The sequence below is a fragment of the Podarcis muralis genome, chromosome 3 (genome assembly GCF_964188315.1).
Source record: "Podarcis muralis chromosome 3, rPodMur119.hap1.1, whole genome shotgun sequence".
In the NCBI taxonomy this organism is placed as follows: Eukaryota; Metazoa; Chordata; class Lepidosauria; order Squamata; family Lacertidae; genus Podarcis; species Podarcis muralis.
The window spans coordinates 36,868,532-36,891,563 of record NC_135657.1 but is presented as its reverse complement, the minus strand read 5'-3'; the positions used below and the strand labels follow the sequence as shown (position 1 = coordinate 36,891,563).

General features: G+C 39.5%; 1 protein-coding gene across 1 annotated transcript in view; it reads left to right on the top strand.

Annotated features, from left to right (window-relative positions):
* Positions 1 to 23,032, top strand: part of DNAH8 (dynein axonemal heavy chain 8) — a 118,312-nt gene that overhangs the window by 32,914 nt on the left and 62,366 nt on the right. The window contains exons 29-45 of the mRNA XM_077925645.1: positions 547 to 609; positions 5,558 to 5,658; positions 6,738 to 6,875; positions 7,537 to 7,777; positions 8,210 to 8,409; positions 9,705 to 9,858; positions 9,980 to 10,143; positions 12,181 to 12,283; positions 12,786 to 12,890; positions 14,964 to 15,125; positions 16,524 to 16,748; positions 17,312 to 17,484; positions 17,871 to 18,049; positions 20,700 to 20,887; positions 21,565 to 21,651; positions 21,793 to 21,900; positions 22,627 to 22,761. Coding sequence (XP_077781771.1) covers positions 547 to 609; positions 5,558 to 5,658; positions 6,738 to 6,875; positions 7,537 to 7,777; positions 8,210 to 8,409; positions 9,705 to 9,858; positions 9,980 to 10,143; positions 12,181 to 12,283; positions 12,786 to 12,890; positions 14,964 to 15,125; positions 16,524 to 16,748; positions 17,312 to 17,484; positions 17,871 to 18,049; positions 20,700 to 20,887; positions 21,565 to 21,651; positions 21,793 to 21,900; positions 22,627 to 22,761 — 2,526 coding nt within the window. The remainder of the gene's footprint in view (positions 1 to 546; positions 610 to 5,557; positions 5,659 to 6,737; positions 6,876 to 7,536; positions 7,778 to 8,209; positions 8,410 to 9,704; positions 9,859 to 9,979; positions 10,144 to 12,180; positions 12,284 to 12,785; positions 12,891 to 14,963; positions 15,126 to 16,523; positions 16,749 to 17,311; positions 17,485 to 17,870; positions 18,050 to 20,699; positions 20,888 to 21,564; positions 21,652 to 21,792; positions 21,901 to 22,626; positions 22,762 to 23,032) is intronic.

The window sequence follows — 23,032 nt, the reverse complement described above, 5'->3', positions numbered from 1 at the left end:
ATGTATTATAGGCAGTCTAATACATGAAGGCTTATAACTTATGATGGACAAGTCAGTCTGTTTCCAGCCTATATCAATTTTGCATGCCTTTATTAATAAATTTAAAAACTTCTCTCCTTTTTCTACATTCATCTGCAGGTGTTTCTTTTAAAAAATTTCATTAAAATCATATTGGGATATAAATAAATTCCAAAAATACAGATTTAAATGTATATTTTATCGCAACATGTGCATCTCTAAGTTTATTTTATTTTACAGCTATTTATTTTTAATGTATTGAAGTATTTTTTTTACCCAAGAGCGGCACCAAAATTCAGAGAAGTGCAAAATCTGAAAGATAGTTGTATTCTGCTACGGGAGATAATCAGACCAGTTTGCATTGGAATTTATGGAAATCAAATTCCACATGCATTCCTATGTATAACATGAAATTCATCTATTCCTTGTGATATCTATGTGTGTTGAGTGGATATGAGAATGGGGCATAGGATTCAGAGTTATTTTTTAAATATATATTAATCATTGGCTACATTTTGCCTATTACAGGAGGGACCCATGGTTCCAAATACACCACCTCAAGAAGCTAGCAACAGATTGCAGATATTTCAGGTAAGAATGTTTATGATGTTAAACTGAGTGGTGTGGTATTTGGGTAGGCCTTAATGAATGATTCAGCAACCTTTCTTTTTGAATTGTTAAACTCTTCAGAACATTGACACTGGTGGGCACCTTACTCAGTACAGTTCTCAGTAGTGCCCTAGAATATTTTGCCTTCACTTATGGGTTATTTATTTAGAGCATTTCTACCTGCCTTCAGCCAAAAAGCCTCCCAGAGCACCTTAATTAATCAATTACATTTATATCTCACCTTCTCCCATTGGTAAAGTAAAGGTAAAGGGACCCCTGACCATTAGGTCCAGTCATGACCGACTCTTGGGTTGTGGCGCTCATCTCACTTTATTGGCCGAGGGAGCTGGCGTACAGCTTCCGGGTCATGTGGCCAGCATGACTAAGCTGCTTCTGGCATCATTAGCCAGCGATTTTGCTTCGCCTTGTGGTCAAAGACGGGAAAGACAAGAAAGAAGTAATGAATAATATTCTTAAGGAAAGAGAAATTCCGGAGACATGGAAGGAGGCATTGATCACACTAATCGCAAAGCAAGATTCAGATTTAGAGCAAATTAAAAATTACAGACCTATTTCCCTACTAAATATTGATTATAAGATCTTTGCGGGAGTCCTGGCAAGAAGATTAAAAGATATTCTAATAAAAAATATTCATAGAGACCAAGCCGGCTTCTTGCCGGGTAGGCAAATGAAGGATAATATAAGAAATATTATAAATATTATAGAATACTTATCAGAAAGGTGTGACAAACAAGGGTTACTGTTATTCGTGGACGCTGAGAAAGCGTTCGATAACGTAAATTGGGAATTCCTGCTGAGGCAATTGGAAACACTGGAAGTAGGCACTGAATTTTATAATGGGATAAAAGCAATTTACACGGAACAAAGAGCAAGACTGATGATAAATAATGTGGAGACGAAAGAAATAACAGTAACTAAAGGAACAAGACAGGGATGCCCACTGTCCCCACTGCTATTTATAATGATATTAGAGGTATTATTAAATTCCATCAGAGACAATAAAGAAATCAAAGGAATCAGGATTGGCCAACATGAACATAAAACCAAAGCCTTTGCAGACGACCTGGTCGTAACAATGGAAGAACCACTGGACTCAATAAAAGAGGTACTCAGAGAATTTGATCAATTTGGGGAAGTAGCGGGCTTTAAATTAAACAAAAGGAAAACTAAAATAATAGCTAAGAATATGCAAGCAGATAAAATCGAGGAACTACAAAGAGAAACAGGAATAGAAGTGACAAAGAAGGTGAAATACTTAGGGGTTTGGATAACACCAAAAAATATAGATCTTTTTAAAAATAACTATGAAACAGTATGGAAGGGGGTTAAGAGGGATATGGAGACGTGGGGTCGGCTTAAATTGTCATTCTGGGGCAGAATAGCCACAATCAAAATGTCGGTACTTCCAAGAACCCTATTTCTTTTTCAAAATATTCCGATTATCAAAGGTACAAAGATATTTAAAACCTGGCATAGAGAGATTTCCAGATATATTTGGCAGGGAAGGAAGCCGAGAGTAAAATTCAAATTATTAACGGATATGAAAGAAAGAGGAGGCTTCGCCCTACCAGACTTGAAGATATACTACGAGGCTTCTTGTCTATGCTGGGTTAAAACATGGATAAACTTGGAAGACAGGGAAGTGTTAGACCTAGAGGGCCACGACAACCGATTCGGGTGGCATGCCTACTTGTGGCATGGGCGGAAGAAAGGACACAAGGGATTTGGGAATCATATACTTAGAGGCCCTCTGATGGAGGTATGGGAAAGATACAAGGAGGTGCTAGAACCTAGAACACCCCAATGGCTGTCGCCACTAGAGGTTATGTCAGTTAAAAAGACCAACATGAGAGCCAATTGGGCAACCTACGAGCAACTGTTAATGAAGGAGGAGGGAAAGTGGAAAATGAGGCCGTTCGATCAGGTTAAATCCCAAGTATATGACTGGCTGCACTACCACCAGATAAATGATATGTTCAGGAAAGATGTCAAAGACAAAGGATATGCTGACAAAAAGTCCAGATTCCAAACTGAGATCTTGGAGAACAATATAAAAATCTTATCTAAAATGTATAAGCAATTATTAGATTGGAACTTAGCCGATGAGGAGGTCAAGGCGGTAATGACACACTGGGCGAGGGATTTTGGTCGTAATATTTATTTTGAAGAGTGGGAAAAACTCTGGAAGCAACATCTAAAATTCACTGCCTGTGTGTCACTCAAAGAGAACTTAATGAAAATGTTTTATCGCTGGTATCTGACCCCGGTAAAACTAGCTAGAATGTATGGATCCTGCAACAAATGCTGGAAATGTAAGGAAAGGGAGGGGACCTTCTACCATATGTGGTGGGAATGCCAAAAGATCAAAGGTTTTTGGGAGAGTATATACAACGAAATGAAGAAAATGCTAAGATATACCTTTGTTAAAAGACCTGAGGCGTTCTTGCTAGGTCTGGTAGGAAGGGAGATAAAGAAGAAAGACCACAAATTGTTCCAATATGCAATAACGGCAGCAAGGGTCCTAATAGCAAAAAATTGGAAACAAGAGAGTTTGCCGACAATAGAGGAATGGAGATCCAAATTACTAGACTATGTGGAGATGGACAGGTTGACAGGAAAAATTAGATATATAAAAGATCAGAGGTTTATTAAAGATTGGGAAAGCTTTACGAAATATCTGGAAAGCTTAACAGATGATCAGATAACACTAGTGGGTTTTAAAGGTGCTCTGTAAGTAGTAAAGGGTAATGCCAAAGGAAAGCAGATGAAGGAGAATGACTTGCGGCATTACAGATAAAGAAATGCGGATTTATTATAATGTTTGTATGGACGATTCGTGGAACGGCAGAAGGAAGTCTTTTGTGTAATAAGAAGAGTATGGACACTATTTACTTTTGTATTATGATTTTGCTAACCAATAAAAATTATGCATGAAAAAAAAAAAAAAGACGGGAAAGACAAACTGAAGGAAGTAAACTGACTTCTCTAGAACGCGCCTGTGTTTCCCCCCTGCCTTTTGTTGATGCAAGTTGTTCTGTTGCCTCTCAGTTATTCCCCTCAGTCTCAGTCCTAGTTTTAGACTCACACTCTCCAGTAACTGCATCACATGTTTTGCTTTGTCTTTGAAAATATATTTTTAAAAGCAAGGTTGAATCCTTTTGGGGGCCCACCTGAAGCATGAGGTATTATAGGCACCCACTCTGAAACAAGGGGAGCTAAAACAATTTTTGTGTGACGGTTTGCTTCATTCTAACTAGTTATACACCAAATTGTTTTTATTGAAGTATTGCATTATAGCTGAGCTTTAGTCCCCTAAGAGTTTTTAATCAGTAAACATTTTCTACTTTTCTTTTATCGGGGCCTATGCCACCGTATTTCTTGCTGTTTTGATTCTCATTATGATAACCTTGAGACTAACCTTTTATATGGCACTGTGAGAGTCAAATGACTGCCCTAAATCTTGTGTGGCTGGTTGACTGTGAAAGATAAGAAGAGCTCATCAAACAGTACAAGGTAGCCTACTATCAGAATGTGAGTGCAGTGTGCAGCCGCCGCCCCTTTCTGCATATTTGTAAATTCAGACACTGTTTGATTATGGCAGCAGTAGTTGGTAGAGTAGTGGTGCTTGTCTGACTTGTCACCCACATTACCGCAGCTTACTTGCAGGTAGAGGGAGGGTGAGGTCGTCGCGATGCAAATGCACTGGAGGAGTCAATCCTGTGCTCTCACCATGCTGACCCCCCTCCCTCTCCTAGTAAACAGCAGTGATATGGGCAATGAGATCCCTGTGACATTGCCAACCACTTCTGTGTTATAGATAATGATCAAATTGATTCACCAAGCCTTTTCACGTGTATGTATTTGCCACATATTATACCAGCAGACTTCGAATTCCCTGTTTTTCCCCAGTTGTTTTGTAGGACTTTGAGCATGTGACTATATTGTAGGGAACCAAGGTCGTTTGTGCTGACTACATGGGCTCCAGGCCCAACCTGAAGTCCTGGTATTAGGACCTAAAACCTAAATTACTTGGGAGTAGGGTATTTTAAGGAGTACTTCTTCCACTCTGAGCTGTCCTCCACTCTCTTAGGTCCTATTCTGAGGCAGGTTCTGCATCCCCTATGGCCTGCTCTCAGAGGTTGGGGAGGTGATATGGTGACAGCATCTTTTTAGCCAATGCACACAAGCTTCAGAACTCCCTTGCCATCTCCTATCACATCTTTCTCCTCACAAAGCTTTGTGTTAAGACAAGGGAAAGATTAGTTGCTATGTTTTCCCTTTGCTGTGTTTTTCTGTTGCTAATCTCTAGCTGCTATTTTGGCTTTATTATTGTTGTTGTTGTTCTAGTTGTTATTATTGTTATTATTTTCTTTCATGCTTTCTTTTAATTTGTGAGCCACTGCAGACATTGGCTTTTTAAACAGAAAAGCGGGCTAGAAACATTTTAAAATATAATAAATCTAAATGCTGATCACATGAAGCATTTCTGATAAGAAGATATCACATGACTGCAGTATCCAAACCAATCTAGGAAAGTGCTGAAGGCCTAGTTAACATAAACATTGCATATATAGTAGTTGATTTCTCACCACCTGATTTCTCCATACTTGACAACTCATAGCTATTGAGTGCAGGAACCAACTTCATTGAAAAACATTGCTTCAGCCATCAAATGATTAGCATGCCAGAGTGAACTGGCCCTGTGTAATTGGCATTCACAGAGATCTGCAAGTAATACATTCATGCGTACAAACTGCATCATGAACATTATGTTATGCCTGATCTAATCCCCAGACTTCTCATATGAGAACGAAGCCCAAGGGACTTGTCTTGGATATGCATGTAGTAAAGGATAGCTATGTTTGTGTTACATAATCTAAATCCTTTGTTAATTTCTGTTATTTATTAGGCCAATTTTGATGAGCTCTGGAGGAAATTTATTACTTATTCATCTGGTGAGCAGCTATTTGGATTGCCTGTCACGGACTATGAAGTTTTACATAAAATCAGGTAACTGTGGAAAATTGTTCTACCTGCCAGAATAAGTTAAGCATTGTAGGAAGGCTTTAATGATGGGAGAGACATTTGCACAATATTGTATTTGTACACTGGGGACACTATATATAATCTTCAGAACTCAGCTCCTCTGAAAACTTGCTATAATGTGAAGAATCACAGGAGGAAATAAAGAAGGAGGGACAGCTATGAGATGTGTCTTGCATGTGATGTTTGTTCTGCAGAATCAAAAGTGAGTTGTGGGAGTGATGAGGCAGAAGGGGTGTTAAGAGCGAGCAGTTAAAATCAGCTGTAGAAAGCTTTTGCTTTGATTTGGAACTGAAACTGCAGTTGTGTAAGATATTAACAGAATGAAGTTGGGCAGCAGACTGGAAGACTTTTAGTATAAGCATCTTGGAATCTACATTCCCGTGAATGTGGCAGCAGGTATATGTGTGTACCAGCACAGCTGTCTTCTCTCTTCTCCTTAGTGTTTTTGGAATTCAGCACCCTCATGGTCAGTTGCCTCATGGGAAAAAAATCCCAAGTCTTGGAGGCTAAAGTCTCTCCCCACCCCAATCTGTGGACCCCTTGGGATAAATCTGTGCCTCTCCCAGGGGGCCACTATTTTGATCATAGTTCAGATTAAATCAGCTGCACTTTTACAAAGTAAAGGTAAAAGGTAAAGGACCCCTGGACGGTAAAGTCCAGTCAAAGGCGACTATGGGGTTGCAGCGCTCATCTCACTTTCAGGCCAAGGGTGCCGGTGTTTGTCTGCAGACAGCTTTTTCGGTCATGTTGCCAGCATGATTAAACCACTGCTGGCGCAACGGAACACCGTGACAGAAACCAGAGTGCACGGAAACACCGTTTACCTTCCTGCCACAGCAGTACCTATTTATCTACTTGCACTGGCGTGCTTTCGAACTGCTAGGTTGGCAGGAGCTGGGACAGAGCAACGGAAGCTCACTCTGTTGCAGGGATTAGAACCACCAACCTTCTGATCGGCAAGCCCAAGAGGCTCAGACCACAGCACCACCCACGTCCCACTTTTACAAATAGAAGGCTCCATCACAATGTGTGCTTTTTTGCAGGAAGGAGCTAAGTTTGCTTCAAAAACTGTATGGATTGTACGATACTGTGATGAATAATATCAGTGGGTATTATGAAATTCTCTGGGGAGATGTAGATATTGAAAAAATTAATGCTGAACTTCTGGAGTTTCAAAACAGGTGAGCTTACTTTCTGCATGATTTGCAAACCACCTACCACACTATGTACATTTTATCTTCTGCTAAAACCTGTACCATTCCTTTCCCTGTTGCCTATGGCTGAAACTAATGTAATTAACTACATAATTAATTATGTGAGTAATTTGGATGCATTTCAGCGTAATACAAATGTCAGAAAAATGCAGAAAATGACATGGTTATTTATGTAATGTTTTGGGGATTAAAAATGACAATAGCAAAAGCCAGTGTTTGCTTGTGCAAGTTCTGTTATTGACCTCGGCTGAATATACAAATAGTGACAATTTCTTCTCCCATTTCCATTTCTGGTGGAATTTTCTAGCGTACCTTAGTGGTATGAGCCTTTGCATCTCTTAAAGTAAGCAGGATCAATCCTGCCTAAGATTCCTAACACCTGGGAAGCAACATCAGCCAGGTAGTCACAGCAAGGCCTTCTAAGCTGTGGTTCCAATTTTAGAGAACTTGCTCTTTCAATCTGCCTGATCCCAAGCATGAAATCCTCTAGGATGCAAATACATTTGTTTTTAGGAAAGCTTTTAGAAGTTTTTCTTCTTCAAAAATGAGCTTATTGTTTTGTTTCTGTTAAGATATTTTCACATTTTAGGTTTAAAATAGTAAAATGTTTGATCTTTTTCAATGAAAGGTGCCGCAAACTACCTAAGGGGCTCAAAGACTGGCAAGCATTTTTAGATCTTAAGAAAAGAATAGATGATTTCAGTGAGTCCTGCCCGCTGTTGGAAATGATGACTAATAAAGCAATGAAACTAAGACACTGGAACCGTATTTCTGATACAACTGGGCATCCATTTGATGTGGAATCAGATTCCTTTTGCCTTCGGAATATCATGGAAGCACCGCTTCTCAAGCATAAAGATGACATTGAGGTAGTCTTCCATACAGTTGCATTTTTATATTGAAAGAGAATGCCAGACTAAGATGCAGTTTGAGAGTCAATGAGCATGCTCTAGAACAGTCATTCCCAATTAGCTAAGTATTGTGGACCACCTGTTTTTCAAAGGCCAAGCCATGGATCCTCTACTTCTGAAAATTTTAATATCTCTATGGTAGTTTTTGTTATGTGAATGGCACCACAGACCCCCTGGGTGGGTTACAAGGACCCACTGGGGTCCATGGATCACCAATTGGGAACCCCTGGCCTAGAAGGTATACCTTTCTTTGCTCATGTGCAGCAATGTTTGTTTCAGTACACAAAAGAGGTATACCTAAACATGGGCACAAGTAAGGTGTCTTTATTGAGACTCCTCAGTTGGCTTATCAATATTTTTAAAAATTAATTTAAGGATCTTTCTTTGCAGGACATCTGTATATCTGCTATAAAAGAAAAAGATATTGAAGCTAAGTTAGCTCAAGTAATTGACAGTTGGGCAAATCAGGTCTTGAGTTTTTCAGCATTCAAAGGAAGAGGAGAGCTACTTCTCAAGGGAACAGAATCTGCTGAAATTATTACACTGATGGAGGACAGCTTAATGATCCTGGGCTCTTTGATGAGTAACAGGTAGTTTCACAGATTTTGTAGAATGCTTTTATTAACATTTTTGTCTCATTCTTACAACTCAGGATATAATTTTTTTCCATGTCATAAATATTTAAAGGCATAATAAACAATATTAACAAAGGTCCAGTGATCTCCCACTTCTCTCCAACTGTGGCTGAGTAGGACAGAAGAGAGAGAGAGTACCCTTTTGCCCTATTTAACCAAGACTACCGGCATAGTACCCAGGCGAGTACGTTCATGGTACCTGAGTAATTTTGGCCATAGAGTTGGAGCTGTGCTCTCTGAGGCCAGACAAGGTGCTCTTCTGCTATCCATTCTCCACCCTAAGCAATGGCCAGGGCAGTAGGATGCTGCAGCCACCAATACCAGCTTGGTGCAAATGTAACAGTGCCCAGTTACCTTATCACAGTTAGGCGATTAGGAGAAGCTTGCAAATGTGCACACCCCTCTCTCTTTGACCCCTCTTTTGTAAGTGCCCTCCCCTTCTCTCTTTCAGTTTTGGAGCAAACTCGTAGTATTTCATCTGCACCAACATTATCACTAAGGTAGTCTAAACCACAGTTACAAAAACCTACTTCTAAGTATGGTTGCATCCTGTGGTTTGGGCCTAACAAGAGTTCGCCATAGTCCTGGTTCACAGGTTACATGAAGCCAAACAATGGCTTAGCATGAGTGAGCAAGCATGCTGGCACATACTGAGAAAATCATAGATGCTTCAGTCCTCCCCTCCTTCAGCTACTAGTGGGAGCTAAGCTGCGATCTGGCTTAGCGTTATGTCCAAATAAAGACTCATGGTTTGCCTCACTCCAGGTAAATCACAAGTTGTATCAAGGTTTGTTCTTGGCTTTCTGTTTGTGGTTTGAGGGAAGCAAACCATGAACCTTGGTTCAGACATAATACTAAGCCAAACCATGGCTTAGCTCTCAGTATCATGGCAGCAGCAGGGGAAGAGCCAAGCAGTCTTGATTTTCTCACTGTGCGCCAGCATGCTTGCTCATTCACGCCAAGTCACAGATTGGCTTAGCATTACGTGTGAACAAGGCCACAACACCTTTACAATTGTAAAGCTGAACCACGGCTGAACCACAAAACTCGAGGAGCGGGGAAGAGGGAAGAGAAAAAAGGGTTGTGTGACTCCATGGACAGCATTATGTCTATACCAAGGCACTACCAAATAGAGATATTTAAAGTGTGTGTGTGGGAGGAACAGTTGTTAAAAGAATATAGTAACAATAATATTGTGAAAAGGGTCGCTCTTCAATTTCATGCTACTATTTCTTGTCTCCTATTCTCAGATACAATGCACCTTTTAAAAAAGAGATTCAGAACTGGGTGTTCAAACTTAGTACCTCCAGTGATATAATTGAAGAATGGTTGATTGTGCAAAACCTCTGGGTTTATCTTGAAGCTGTTTTTGTAGGCGGAGATATTGCCAAGCAGTTACCTCAGGTAATTCTATCATGGTTCAGTTATGTAAATATTGATCTTGAAATGTAGCTGCGTAGCAGTAGTTTGCACTTTAGAATGACATAATATTCATTCACGTTTCCATTACATTTACTCTGTTTAGGAAGCAAAACGTTTTCAAAACATTGACAAATCATGGATAAAAATAATGCAGCGAGCTCATGAAAACCCCAATGTAGTTAACTGTTGTGTTGGAGACGAGACTATGGGGCAGCTTTTACCACATTTACACGAGCAGTTGGAAGTGTGCCAGAAGTCGTTGACAGGGTACAAAGTTTACAAACTTTTTGAAAAAAATCTGATCCTTTTAATTTAGGTCAAAGTAATAGTCCATCTTAATTAACTTTTTATGGTTTTAATTAACATTGCATGCTTCTTAATTTTTAGTGTCATTTCGTGTTTGGTATTAAGGGGAGAGTTCTGGGAATGGTGTTTTGGGAAGTTATTAAGAGATTTTAGGGGATTGATTTGTAGCATGTGCAGCTGGCATGCTCAGTGCAGATTTATGAGTTTAGGCCCATATATGTAAATTTGCTTATGGTCTTTGGTATATTTTTTTTAGTTTGGTAAAAAGAAATCAGAATAATAATAATATAAAAATCACTTTGCAAATAAATAATTACTGTTCTAGTCTTGCATATTTTTATTAATTCACTCCAGACAGTCAATTGCCAAAGCTAAGTTATGGCTCAAAGTACAGATAATATTGGAAGGTAAAAAGCAGGAATATTTTCTTCTGTTTATAGTAGATCTTCCCATAAATCTAGGCTTCTATACACCCATGCTTCACTTTTTATACTTTTAATTTTCTAGTACCAGAATTTTAGGAATTGGGAGAAGCTGGAGAAATTTAAATCTGTAGCTCCCTGATTAAGGTCAAGCATGACCTTAGGTGATGTTGGGCACTAGGCAGCAGCTGGGATGGGTATTTTTAAAAGAATGTGTGGCGGGTGGGGGTGGGGGTCGGGAATAAATAGTAAAAAACACACAAAAAACTGAAACTACAAATGGTCCTGAATGAGTCTCAATATTATTGTTTATGCAGGCTGAGAATAAATATCAGTGAACACTGATTTATCATCCATTAGCATGTACCACAATATGCAAAAGCTAAAGTAGCATTGGATGTGAGGCAATGGGACAGAGCAGCTTTGGCCCAGTTGCATCATAAATCCCTCTTCCATCACTTACTTACTACATCATCTTACCAGAAATGGGGAACAGGCAAACTCCAAGGCCTTTAAGGTGTTGTGCATGTGGTATGAGAAACCCTGCTGCCATTTCAAACTTTCACCTGCACCTGTTTGCTGTGTGCTTTCTATGGACTCCTGGAGAGCAAAGATTGTTGCCATCTCATTGTATTGCCTGGCACTGCAACTGTCATGTGCTTGCAATGAGAGGCCCCCCTTAGCATGGGGAGGGCAAAAGCAGGATTGCAGAGTTCAGAAATCCAGCAGAAGTCATCAAGTCAGGTGGTTGTGAAAGGAAACAGATAGTGGTACTACTACTAGCAAGATCATGTTACATGAGGAAAGGCTTCCTAAGGCAAGAAAAGAATTGGGAGTAGGCAAGAGCTAGAAGCATAAGTTGGGTCTATAATTGGGATGCCTGTAAGTTGCACAGATAAAGGAAAGTGGATATAATGGCCAAAAGGGGCAGAAGCTTGTTGTAATGCAGAGGAACAGAGCAAGAAGAGCAGCAAAGTAACTTTGACCCAGGAAAATAATAAAAACCAGCAGTAAAGCAGTAGCTCCAGAAGCATTTCCAGGTTCAACTTGTGGAGGTCTTAGGCTTCTGAAGCTGTCCACAGATGGGCATGAGAATTTCCAAAGGAGTCGCCATGTTAACTCTGCTGCAAACCAAGCCAATGAGGAGTTCTGTGGCATCTTAAATATTAAAACTTTGATTATGGCATAAGCTTTTGTGGGTACTGGAAACTCAGCATGCAATCCTGAGATTTGTTGCTATGCATCCTTTGCATAGGATTGATCAGAAGCAGTTTGCTACCTGGTAGGTGGCTCGCTCACCAGAATGGGGAGGTGGCAGAGAGGTCACCAAAGTGCAACAGAAACACTGGATTGGCTCTGCTGGTGCATCTGCACCTTGCACACCCCTCTGCTCCTTCATCCCTTCTCTCTCCCTCCTGGTAAACGCTCACCTACCCGAAAGTTAGCATAGTAGCTCTGCCCCACTGGCAAATTTACATCTTGGATTGATATTACCTACATTTGCTTGAAACTCCCAAGTAAGTGCACTTTGAAAAATGGAAACATTTTCTGAAATAAATCTCTTTTCTTATTAAAGATATTTGGAAAAGAAAAGATTGCTGTTTCCCAGATTCTTTTTTATCTCTGACCCTGCTCTTCTGGAAATACTTGGGCAAGCTAGTGATTCACACACTATTCAGGTAGGCTCCAACATATATATGGAAAAATAGTATTTACTGAATGCAGAACAAATTTGAAACAGCTCTGATTTTGTGTACTTCATGTACCTTTAAAACTACAGTGTAAAGGAGTCAGTGACTGTAAGCACGATTTATGCTTGTTTAATTGAAATGGTTCAACATATCTAGGAAAATAGAGGCTCTTGTTATAGCCAGACTTAGGGTGAATTCCAGGTATTCCTGCACATTAACTACTATACTCTCATCACTCCAGCATGGCTCCCTCTTGTCACTTCCTATTGGAAACTCTCCTATAAATTCAAATAACCTTTGGCTGAACGCAGCTGTTTACCAAGGAGTAAATTCCCATGGTGGGAAGAAATCCAAGTTGAGATCTGGCCATGAACATCAATTGCTCTTTTCTTTAATTCAGAATTTGTGCTCATTTACAAAAATAAGCTAATTTGTGAAAATGACCTGGCTAGAATACTACATGCATTCATGGATTTTATTTTTCTTTCAGCCACATTTGCCTGGTTTATCGGACAACATAAATGAAGTGGAATTTCATCCAAAGGATTATGATCGCATAATGGCAGTCATATCAAGAGAAGGAGAAAAAATTCCTGTAATATTTGCATTTTAAAAATATAATTTAGTATGATTCTGAATTTTATAATTAATCTCTCCCTACTTACCATGATAAATTTGGCTCAGTTAAAAATAAAATGTTATTTCTTTGTGCAGAAGGATGTAAGAGGACCGTTCTCTAATTAGAATATCTTAACTAAAAACAATCCCACCCACCCCTTAGACTTGCCAAAGCCTGAATATTGTGATAAAATGTTTTTGAGATATAAAATATTTGGCTAGCTTTTGATGAGTGTGGATAGGGTAGTATGGAGTTAGGCTTTATGCATTAACTAACTTTTAACATTAACATATTTACTATACAGTATGAAGCTTTGGGATGTATGAGCTACAAGCCCATGAAGTAGCAGTAGGCAGTGCTCTTTGACATATTTTATCATATGTACAGCAACTGTTTAAAATTATAACAATACTCTAGTTCTTTTGTTCCTCAGTAAACCATGTTTTATGAAGTAGATTCTTGCTCATTAGATGAGGTAGACAGATCAGAATGGAGCCCTCAGCAGTAGGAAGAGCACAATCATACAGTATTAGCTTTTCTGTGTGTGTACCTGTGAATTCTAGTCTTAGATGAGTTTGTTCTGTGTTTAATGCAATTTACTCCCAGGTAACTCTGTGTGTGGTGGGACGCGGGTGGCGCTGTGGGTAAAACCTCAGCGCCTAGGACTTGCCGATCGCATGGTTGGCGGTTCGAATCCCCGCGGCGGGGTGCGCTCCCGTCATTCGGTCCCAGCTCCTGCCCACCTAGCAGTTCAAAAGCACCCTTAAGTGCAAGTAGATAAATAGGGACCGCTTTATAGCGGGAAGGTAAACGGCGTTCCGTGTGCTGCTCTGGTGCCGGTTCGCCAGAGCAGCTTTGTCACGCTGGCCACGTTACCCGGAAGTGTCTGCGGACAGCACTGGCCCCCGGCCTCTAGAGTGAGATGAGCGCACAACCCTAGAGTCTGTCAAGACTGGCCCATACGGGCAGGGGTACCTTTACCTTTACCTTTTTAACTCTGTGTGTAGGATCTTAGGGTGAGCAGTGTATCACTCCTGAGCATTTGATGCAATCCCCCAAATTCATATCCTTTTTTATCCAGCTGTGAAGACAGGAACAAGGGAAACCATACTTGTTTTGAGATAAAAATATCAACTTGTGTGACACAGTTCAGTACACTGAAAATGAATTAATTCCACCCCACAATGGCCACCCCTGCGATCAGGTCTTTCTGTGAGGTTTGAATAGCGGTTTGAAACTCAGGACAGCAGCTCCATGACACAAGGAACTGGCTGTTTAGGCTGTGCTGGGTATATCTGAAGTCAAAGGATGCCTTGCATAACAATTGCAAAAAATAAGCTTCGTTAAACAATCTTGTCAAAATAAGCTTGTTGAACTCCAACCCATCACTTAATTCTTCTTTCTCAATATCCTGATGCTCTAAGTAATCTAGGCAAATTTCCTGCCTCAAGTAACACGAGGAACACAGTCTCACTTGGTGGCATAGCTGTCAACTTTTCCCTTTTCTTGCAAGGAATCCTGTTTAGAATAAGGGAATTTCCCTTAAAAAAGGGAAACGTTGACAGCTATGCTTGGTGGTATTCTACTTCCCATTAAGAAACACATTTAAAGTAAGACCAACAGTCTCTTCTTATGGTCTCATTGTACCCCATTTGAACTCTTCGCTTTCTTTTCTTATATATTTGTTGTTGAGAAAATTGCTTTAGTTTACCGGTAATTTTTTAGACATCCGGAAAGAATTGGAAGAATTGGGACTATTAGGATCATGGAATCATAGAATTGTAGAGTTGGAAGGGATCCTGAGGGTCATCTAGTCCAACCCCCTGCAATTCAGGAATCTCCGCATGCTGTCCCCCATCCAATCTGAAAGCATACCAGAACTTGCTCAGCTTTGCAGAATTTTGAGGCATCCAGTTTCATTTGCCTGCCTTATTCCTAAGCAGAAACTTCTGGTATTCACCAGTTAGTACATTGTCTCCTTTCTTAATCAAACTAAAGAGACTGTAAACCCCATTTTGAATAATTAATACATAACTTTTAATTTTTCAGTTGGACACCCCAGTAAATGCAAAAGGACCTGTAGAGCTCTGGCTGATGGATCTACTGAAAATGCAACAGTCTTCATTACACTGTGTCATTCGGGCAGCCTTTTATCAGATTAGTGATCCAGGGTACCAGCTACTGAACTTCCTTTACCATTTTCCAGCACAGGTGAGAAGTCTGAAAAGCAGGTAAGATCCAGCTATGAAGGCCTGAGGTGAAAAGGCTAGGTTTGCATGCTGAAAGACAAAATGAAAAAGCCTGTCAATATGCGCATATTTTTCTGGATTGAGACTTAGCCATTTGTGAGAATAAATACAGTAGTCATAAGCAATAGGCACATCTACCCACTTTAAGGTTCTTTTTGATATCAATGGTATTTATAATTGCTTAACATTAACTTGTGTGTGCACAATATTATTTGTCTCCGCTAATGGATGTGGTGTACTTGTTGAGGGACATATCTTGTATGTGATTCAACAGGTGTAATGAATGATCTGAAAAGATGTTGATAGTGGTTGCTTTATTTATTTTATAGCTAAATGGTAGTTTTTAGAGAAGACAGAATGGAGAGAGGCTGTGAGTCCACAGTCCTATGCTGTCATCTGCTGCTTTATGGAGGGCCGTCAAGTTCAATTTTCTGAATAGCAGCATAAAATATTTTTATTTGTTCATTCATTCATTCATTGCATTGCATTTACATGGTTCTCTCCTCACCCCAATCATTCTATTCCCACAAAAACTTTGGGAGGCAGGTTAGGCTAAGGGAGGGTGACTTGTCCGAGGTCACGCTGTAAACCTCAGTGCAAAGTACGGATGTAAACCTGGTTCTTTTTAAATATTCCAACTACTAGTAGGTAGAAAGGTACCGGTAGGTAAAGGACCCCTGGACAGAGCTTGTTTTTTTCAAGATCAGGGCCCAGGAAGGCAAATGTTTTTCTTATAATTCCATGAGCCTTGATACCCGATGAAGCAGCAATAATGCTCACTATAAAGTTGTAAGTCACCCATTTATTTGTGGGTGACAAGTCCCGATATTACTGGGGATGGAAGGGTAGCTGGAATTTGCTGGCCATGTCCATTATCGTATTTGCCACTGTCATTCTTAGTTTTTACAGTGTTATTGTAGGCTGTTTTTAGTGAGTATTCCAGAAGTCAAAGTTCCTTCTCACTTCAAGCTTCATGATAAGCTTTCAGATGTGCTTCCTCCTGTTTCTTACTTTCAGGGAAGAGTCATACTTGTAACATAAAAAACAACAACCCTGATAGTTTTACCTTTGACGGTTTCTGAAGAAAATATTATTAATTGTCTCTGTGCTTCACTATGGCAATATGGTAAAGGAATTTACAGGGTTGCTTATGGACTTCACTGAATGTATGTGAAAATGATGATAGAGAAGAGGACCCTTGAAACTTCCTGATTTACTTCCCGCCTCCAAAGGAAAATCCATATCAAAACCGCATTTGTTAATCGTTCTAGTTAATCACTCTAAATTATAGTTTAAAAGTATGAGCTGGAATGCACTATAAATATTCATGCACATATTTTATTTGTTAAATTTATTATAGGTAGGGTTGCTGGGAATTCAGATGCTGTGGACACACGATTCAGAAGAAGCATTAACCAATGCAAAAGATGATAGGAAAATAATGTCAGTAACAAATCAGAAATTTCTGGATATTCTGAATACACTTATTGGCCAGACAACTCATGATCTTACGAAGTTTGACAGAGTGAAGTTTGAAACCCTCATTACTATTCATGTGCATCAGCGTGATATATTTGATGACTTGGTAAAGTATAAATGTTAGCTGAAATCTTTAATGTAGTTCATATCTAACTTACCAAGTTTGCTATGTATCCAATATCACTGTTTGGCCTGGCAAGAAGGAGGTGAAAGTCGCTAGAGTTCCCTTAGATTTTTCTCCTCTTAAGAGTAATTGGGCCATGGTTAGATGTAAGCAGTTTCTTGTATGGTTAGATGCAAGCACTGTTTCTTAAGCATCCACCACAGGATGGTTAAACCTGTACATATTTAGCCCAAAGCTGGCATAAACTTCTAATGGTGGCTGGCAAGTACTTAATTGAAGAAGTGCTGCCCAGTAAGTCATTAAGGCCTTGGCTGGGAGAGGAATAGAGAATGAAAACAACAGAATTAATCAGTATACTAAAGCACAAAAGTAGCAAAGGTATGGTGACACACAAAAAAAATCAGAACAAAAAAATGCTCTTAGTTACTAGAAATGAGTATTAGGAGAGAAAATAGCGGGAATAATTTTAATGGAGTAACTTTTTAATTAATCAAGTGAATTATATTTCTGTACTGTTATGATATAATTAATGTTTCTTTTTAAAGGTTAAAATGCATATAAAATCAGTGACTGATTTTGAATGGTTGAAGCAGTCCAGATTTTATTTTAAGGAAGATCTCGATCAAACATTGGTGTCAATTACAGATGTTGATTTTGTTTATCAAAATGAATTTCTGGGATGCACAGATCGGCTGGTTATAACACCATTAACAGACAGGTAAGAAGAGTGGGTTCATTACATATTATCTACAATTTAATAATGATAACAATCCTAAATAGTCAAGGCGAGGGAGAACTGAAGGCAGTTGAACTACCACATCCAAAACTCTGCCAGCCTCTTGCCAGCAGTGTGGAAGTAAGGGCAGAGCAGCACTCTTGCATTTCTCTGACCATCTCCCCTCCCTCCTACTGCAAGGGACCTATCATGGACTTGCAGAGTCTGAGAATCTTTGAGCTCCCTAGTGGGGACCTGATCCTTTTGCCACCGCTGCTGAATGGGGGCTTGTGTGTTACCCGAGTTCAACATGTAGAGTGAGGTTCAATTGCATTGTATTCGTATGCATCCTTATTCTAAACTGCAGTGATCTGGATTTACATTTACAGATGCTACATTACTTTAGCTCAGGCTTTGGGAATGAACATGGGAGGAGCTCCAGCAGGACCTGCTGGTACCGGCAAAACAGAAACAACGAAAGACATGGGGAAAGCTTTGGGGAAATACGTAGTCGTATTTAACTGCTCAGATCAAATGGATTTCAGAGGACTGGGCCGTATTTTCAAAGGTAAGGCCTGGCTTGTTGGACACAGTGAAAAGGAGTAATGGAATTAACAGCGTTCAGTGCACCGCTGGTGTTCGATATACACTCATCAGATACTGTAGTTACTATCTGCCACAGTATCTGCCTAAGCCGGTGTATGGAAAAATTGTTAGGGAACTATAATTATGGTGATATAAGGGGGATTCTGCCCCCTGCTCATGCTGCTCACCAAGCCTTCACTCACCACCCCATGGAAACTCCTTAGACCTTCTCCTTTCTACCCTGTGCAACTTCTAAGCCCCTTTTCACCCTCCCAACCCTGCTTCGGAAACTGCTTCCCTATTCTGCACCCCCTTGAGCCTCAGCCAATACGGCCAATGATCAGCAATTGTGGGAGCTGTAGTTTATTTATTAATTTAATTTATATACCACCTGCAGGTCTTAGGGCAGTTCACAGGATAAAATCCCAGTACGTTTCCGAGCACAATTCAAAGTGTCGGTGTTGACCTTTAAAGCCATAAATACCCCTATCATTCTGCCCGGACGCTGAGGTCCAGCGCCGAGGGCCTTCTGACGGTTCCCTCATTGCGAGAAGCAAAGCTACATGGAACCAGGCAGAGGGCCTTCTCGATAAACAACTACCTGACATTCAGAAGACACCTGAAGTCAGGGAAGTCTTTAATGTGTGACATTTTAGTGTATTTTTGGTTTTTGTTGGAAGCCGCCCAGAGTGGCTGGGGAAACCCAGCCAGATGGGCGGGATACAAATAATAATAAATTATTATTATTATTATTATTATTATTATTATTATTATTATATTAAATCAGAATATAAAACGGTAAAATACATGGTTCAGCAACATCTGGAGTTAAGTGCATACCAATCTTTATCACTGGAACCTGTGTGTTTTTAAAATTCTTAAACTGGAAAATAAGAACAATATTCAATTCCTCTACCCACTTATATGAGAGTAAGTCTCATTGAACTCAGTGGTAATTCTCGAGTAGACGTTGATGGAGCTGCAAGGTTCCTGCCCTGTGGAGTTTACAGCCTGAATGCAGCAAAGAGGAATCAAGGGAAAGAGATTCAATTCAAGAATTTACGTGGGAGCAAGCCCAATTGAATTTAGTGGGACTTACTCTTGAGTAAACATGTGCAGGATTGGCCTGCCAATATCTGATAAGGGGAAATTGCAAGATAGAATAATAGTTTTTATGGAAGACTGAGTTAAGAAATGTAATAACGGTTTGTAAGATGCAAGCTGAATGTAATATGAATTTAAAATATATTTGCAATATAGTATACTGTACTACAGCCAATTGTAATGGTAATAAACAGATACTTGTTTCATAATTAGAAACGTACTGCCCTATTTTTTTTCCTAAGGAGTAATTCATTTTTTAAAATGGTCTTAGCTTTGATACTTGTGTTTAAAAGATAATAGAAGGAAGATTACATTGCCATGCAAAAGTTAAGAAAAACAAATTCTATACCTGTAGCATGTACAAGAAAGCATTTCATATTGGATCAGAAGTGAAGATTTACTGATTCAAAGATCCATTGCCTAAGGCTGCAATCCAATGCACACTTGTCTGGGAGTAAATCCCTTTGAATTCAATGGGATTTACTTCTGAACAGGCATGTATAAGATTGCACAAGGTAAGTGGTATGTACTGAAGTTCTCACCCTGGGCCAGCAGGGGGATACTGTAGATAGTTCAGGTCCACATATGCAAATAAGGGATCTAAAGTGACGGTCAGTGATTGGATAGTTACAGAAAATGGTTACTGTTGCGTCCTAGTGGAGCTCTATATAAGCAGGCTGGCTGAACCCTTCAGTTCAGTTCTGTTCGGGCCTGTGAATAAACAAGAGCTGTTTGAAGAATCTTTGTGTCGTCTGATATGTTCACCCACAACTTAACAGTAAGATTCATGCAGGTTTAATCTCTATCTGCCGTGAGACGATTCTCATCAGCCACAGCCAACACAGCCGTGCTGGCTCACCAATGCAGGATGTAGCCCAGAACATCTGGGGAATGCCAGGTTGACAAAGGCTGGCGTACACACTATAGGTTTCTGGGGAAGTACAGGGCCGATCTAAATGTCATGCCCCCAACAATGAGATGGCTAAAAAGGCTTTTGTATGAGGGCTGTAGCAATTGTGCGTGCAAAATAAATTGCTGAATTGAGTAGTCGGGATGTGGTATTCTGACATCACTCTTACGAAGCTTTGGGCCTGAGAAACCATTAATTTTATTAAAGTTCTTTCCTCATGAATACTGCAGCTGCCCAGGAAAGTTGTAGGAATTGGTATGATACGCTCTTGGTGAGCGCACACGCTCTTTTCTTCCCATTCGCGTCTTTGACAGATATATATATGTATATATTGGGGAAAGTTAACATTTTAAACCGTACGTTTGAGCAAGCACTGCTGCTTGCAGACACCATACAAATGGCCTTCCAAATATATGCTGACAGTGGGTGACGCCAGCAGATGGTTTGCCATCACTTTTCTACAACATCAGTACATACCCAGAAGCAGTCTTTTGAGGTTTCTTCTCTGCATATAGCTCTGGAAGAGAGACCTTGCCCAGGCAACATAGAAGAATAAAAAAATTAACCACAGAAAGGATATAATCAGGGTAAAAAAATAAAAACCATTTTCCTCTTTTAGGACTTGCACAGTCTGGTTCCTGGGGATGCTTTGATGAATTTAACAGAATTGAATTACCGGTGTTGTCAGTAGCAGCTCAACAAATTTATATCATTTTGACAGCAAGAAAAGAAAGGAAAAAACAGTTCATATTTTCCGATGGAGATGTTGTAGATTTAAACCCAGAGTTTGGAATTTTTCTGACAATGGTAAATTTATTATGTTAAGTACACATTTTTAATTTATTGATGAGAGAAAATCAATCATATTTTTGTTTTGCAATATACTTGAAAATAAATTACCTTTCTGGTTAATTACTTTGTCTAACACAGCAATATATTTGAAAACATTAAATTTATAATACCTAAATTAGGATAAACAGAAATGTCATGAAATTGTGGGAAATGTTTGAGTTCTCCAGAACTCTTTGTCAGGTAAGATGTTATAGAAAGCAGAAAGGGAGATGAGGAATATATATACCTGTGTGTATATATATTCCTCTCTCTGTGAGGAGAGAGAGCACACACAATTTTTCTAGAAAAAGGGGTGCCGGAACTCATGTCTCCCTCTTTCTCTTATAATGGCAATGGTGCCCACCTGAGTTCCAGTGAGTTCCAGCTGAAAAAAGCCACATATATCTATATCTATAGCTATATCTATCTCAAATTTATATTTATATTCCATGTTTGGTTTATTATTTGTTCTTCTCCTGTGGTAATTTTCCTTGTGATCTTAGGGTGAAGGTGAAGGGCAAGATAATAAATAATAAATAATTGAATTCAAAGAGGATATAGATGCATGTCATAAATCACAATTGTGCTCATAAGTTGAGACATATGCCAAATACTCTGAACAAAATTACCCTAAATTCTTTGTTTATTTGCAGAATCCTGGGTATGCTGGACGCCAGGAGCTTCCAGAAAACCTAAAAATTCAATTCAGAACTGTTGCAATGATGGTTCCAGATAGACAGGTACTATTTATCACTCCTAGGCAACATATTTCTCAGCTGCATACCTTTACAAAAAAATAAATGCATTGCTCTTTGCTCTTTCTGTTATTTAAAATATTATAATATTAATAAATTTATTAATAACGTGCTATTCTTTTTCAGATAATCATGAGAGTGAAACTTGCAAGCTGTGGCTTTATTGAGAATGTCATACTGGCTCAGAAATTCTTTGTTCTCTATAAGCTTTGTGAAGAGCAGCTTACCAAGCAGGTAATATTGCATCACCATTATAGTGCAATAGCTGTAGACCAATGAGTGGTACATAGGTCACAAAGAGTAGTGAAACAGGACCTCTTAGTTCCCCAGAATTCTTACTTGTTAGCCTGACCTAAAAACCTTTGTAGAGGCAAAGGGACTTATTTGCTGGTTGCCACTTCTCTGACCAGAGCTGGTCTGTGATGGCTGACATTCTTCGTGTCCTAGGCTTCCTGGACCCGCCACAGGATTATACCCTGACACGACTAGCATGTGTGATATTATAGTGATCAAGTTTTATGCCTTCAGGATATTGTAAAGTATTTGCTCTTTGATAAACCGTACAGTAGGTAACCATTTGAGTTACCATTGCACTCCACATTATCTCTGGACTATATGTTCAGGGATGAAAAGCAATATTCCATATTGTCAGCTGTGTCGCTGCCTCCGGCCCCAGAAGTGCTCAGAACCTCCCAGGTTTCCTCACCTTCCTCAAAGTGTTTGGTTGCCCCCTTTCACCACAAGATGTTGCTCTTGCTTTCGTTGTATATACCTTTTACATACAAAATTTGTCTTTTCTCAATGAACATCCAATTTCCATATATTACATTAAAGTGCTCTGGTACATTCTCTTAATTTCTCTGGTTAGGATTTTGAGTTGTTGCATTTTAGAAATATTACGGCTCAGCACACTGTTCTGTCCATGTTACTCTTTGTAGCATTTGTCGCTTTCGTTTTTAGGTTCACTATGACTTCGGCTTGAGAAATATCCTTTCAGTGTTGAGGACTCTTGGATCTCAGAAGAGGGCAAGGCCCGACGACAGCGAAATGAGTACTGTCATGAGAGGACTAAGGGACATGAACCTCTCTAAACTTGTAAGAACCCATCCATTTAAGATTTTCAGAGGATACTTTACAATGTGGCTACTATGTACTTTTCTCTTATTGCTGCTGTTTCAGATGTGTTTCAAATATTCCTCATGTTCTAAAACTAATTTTAAATCTTTAGGCATGGTGCGCATTCATTGAGTATAAAGCACTCCACTCTGTACAGCTACTAGACAGAATTGAGTTTATAAATAAAAGAAGAACAGAAACGCACGAACACTTTTCTATAAGCACTTTCGTGAACACTGTTTATACTTAT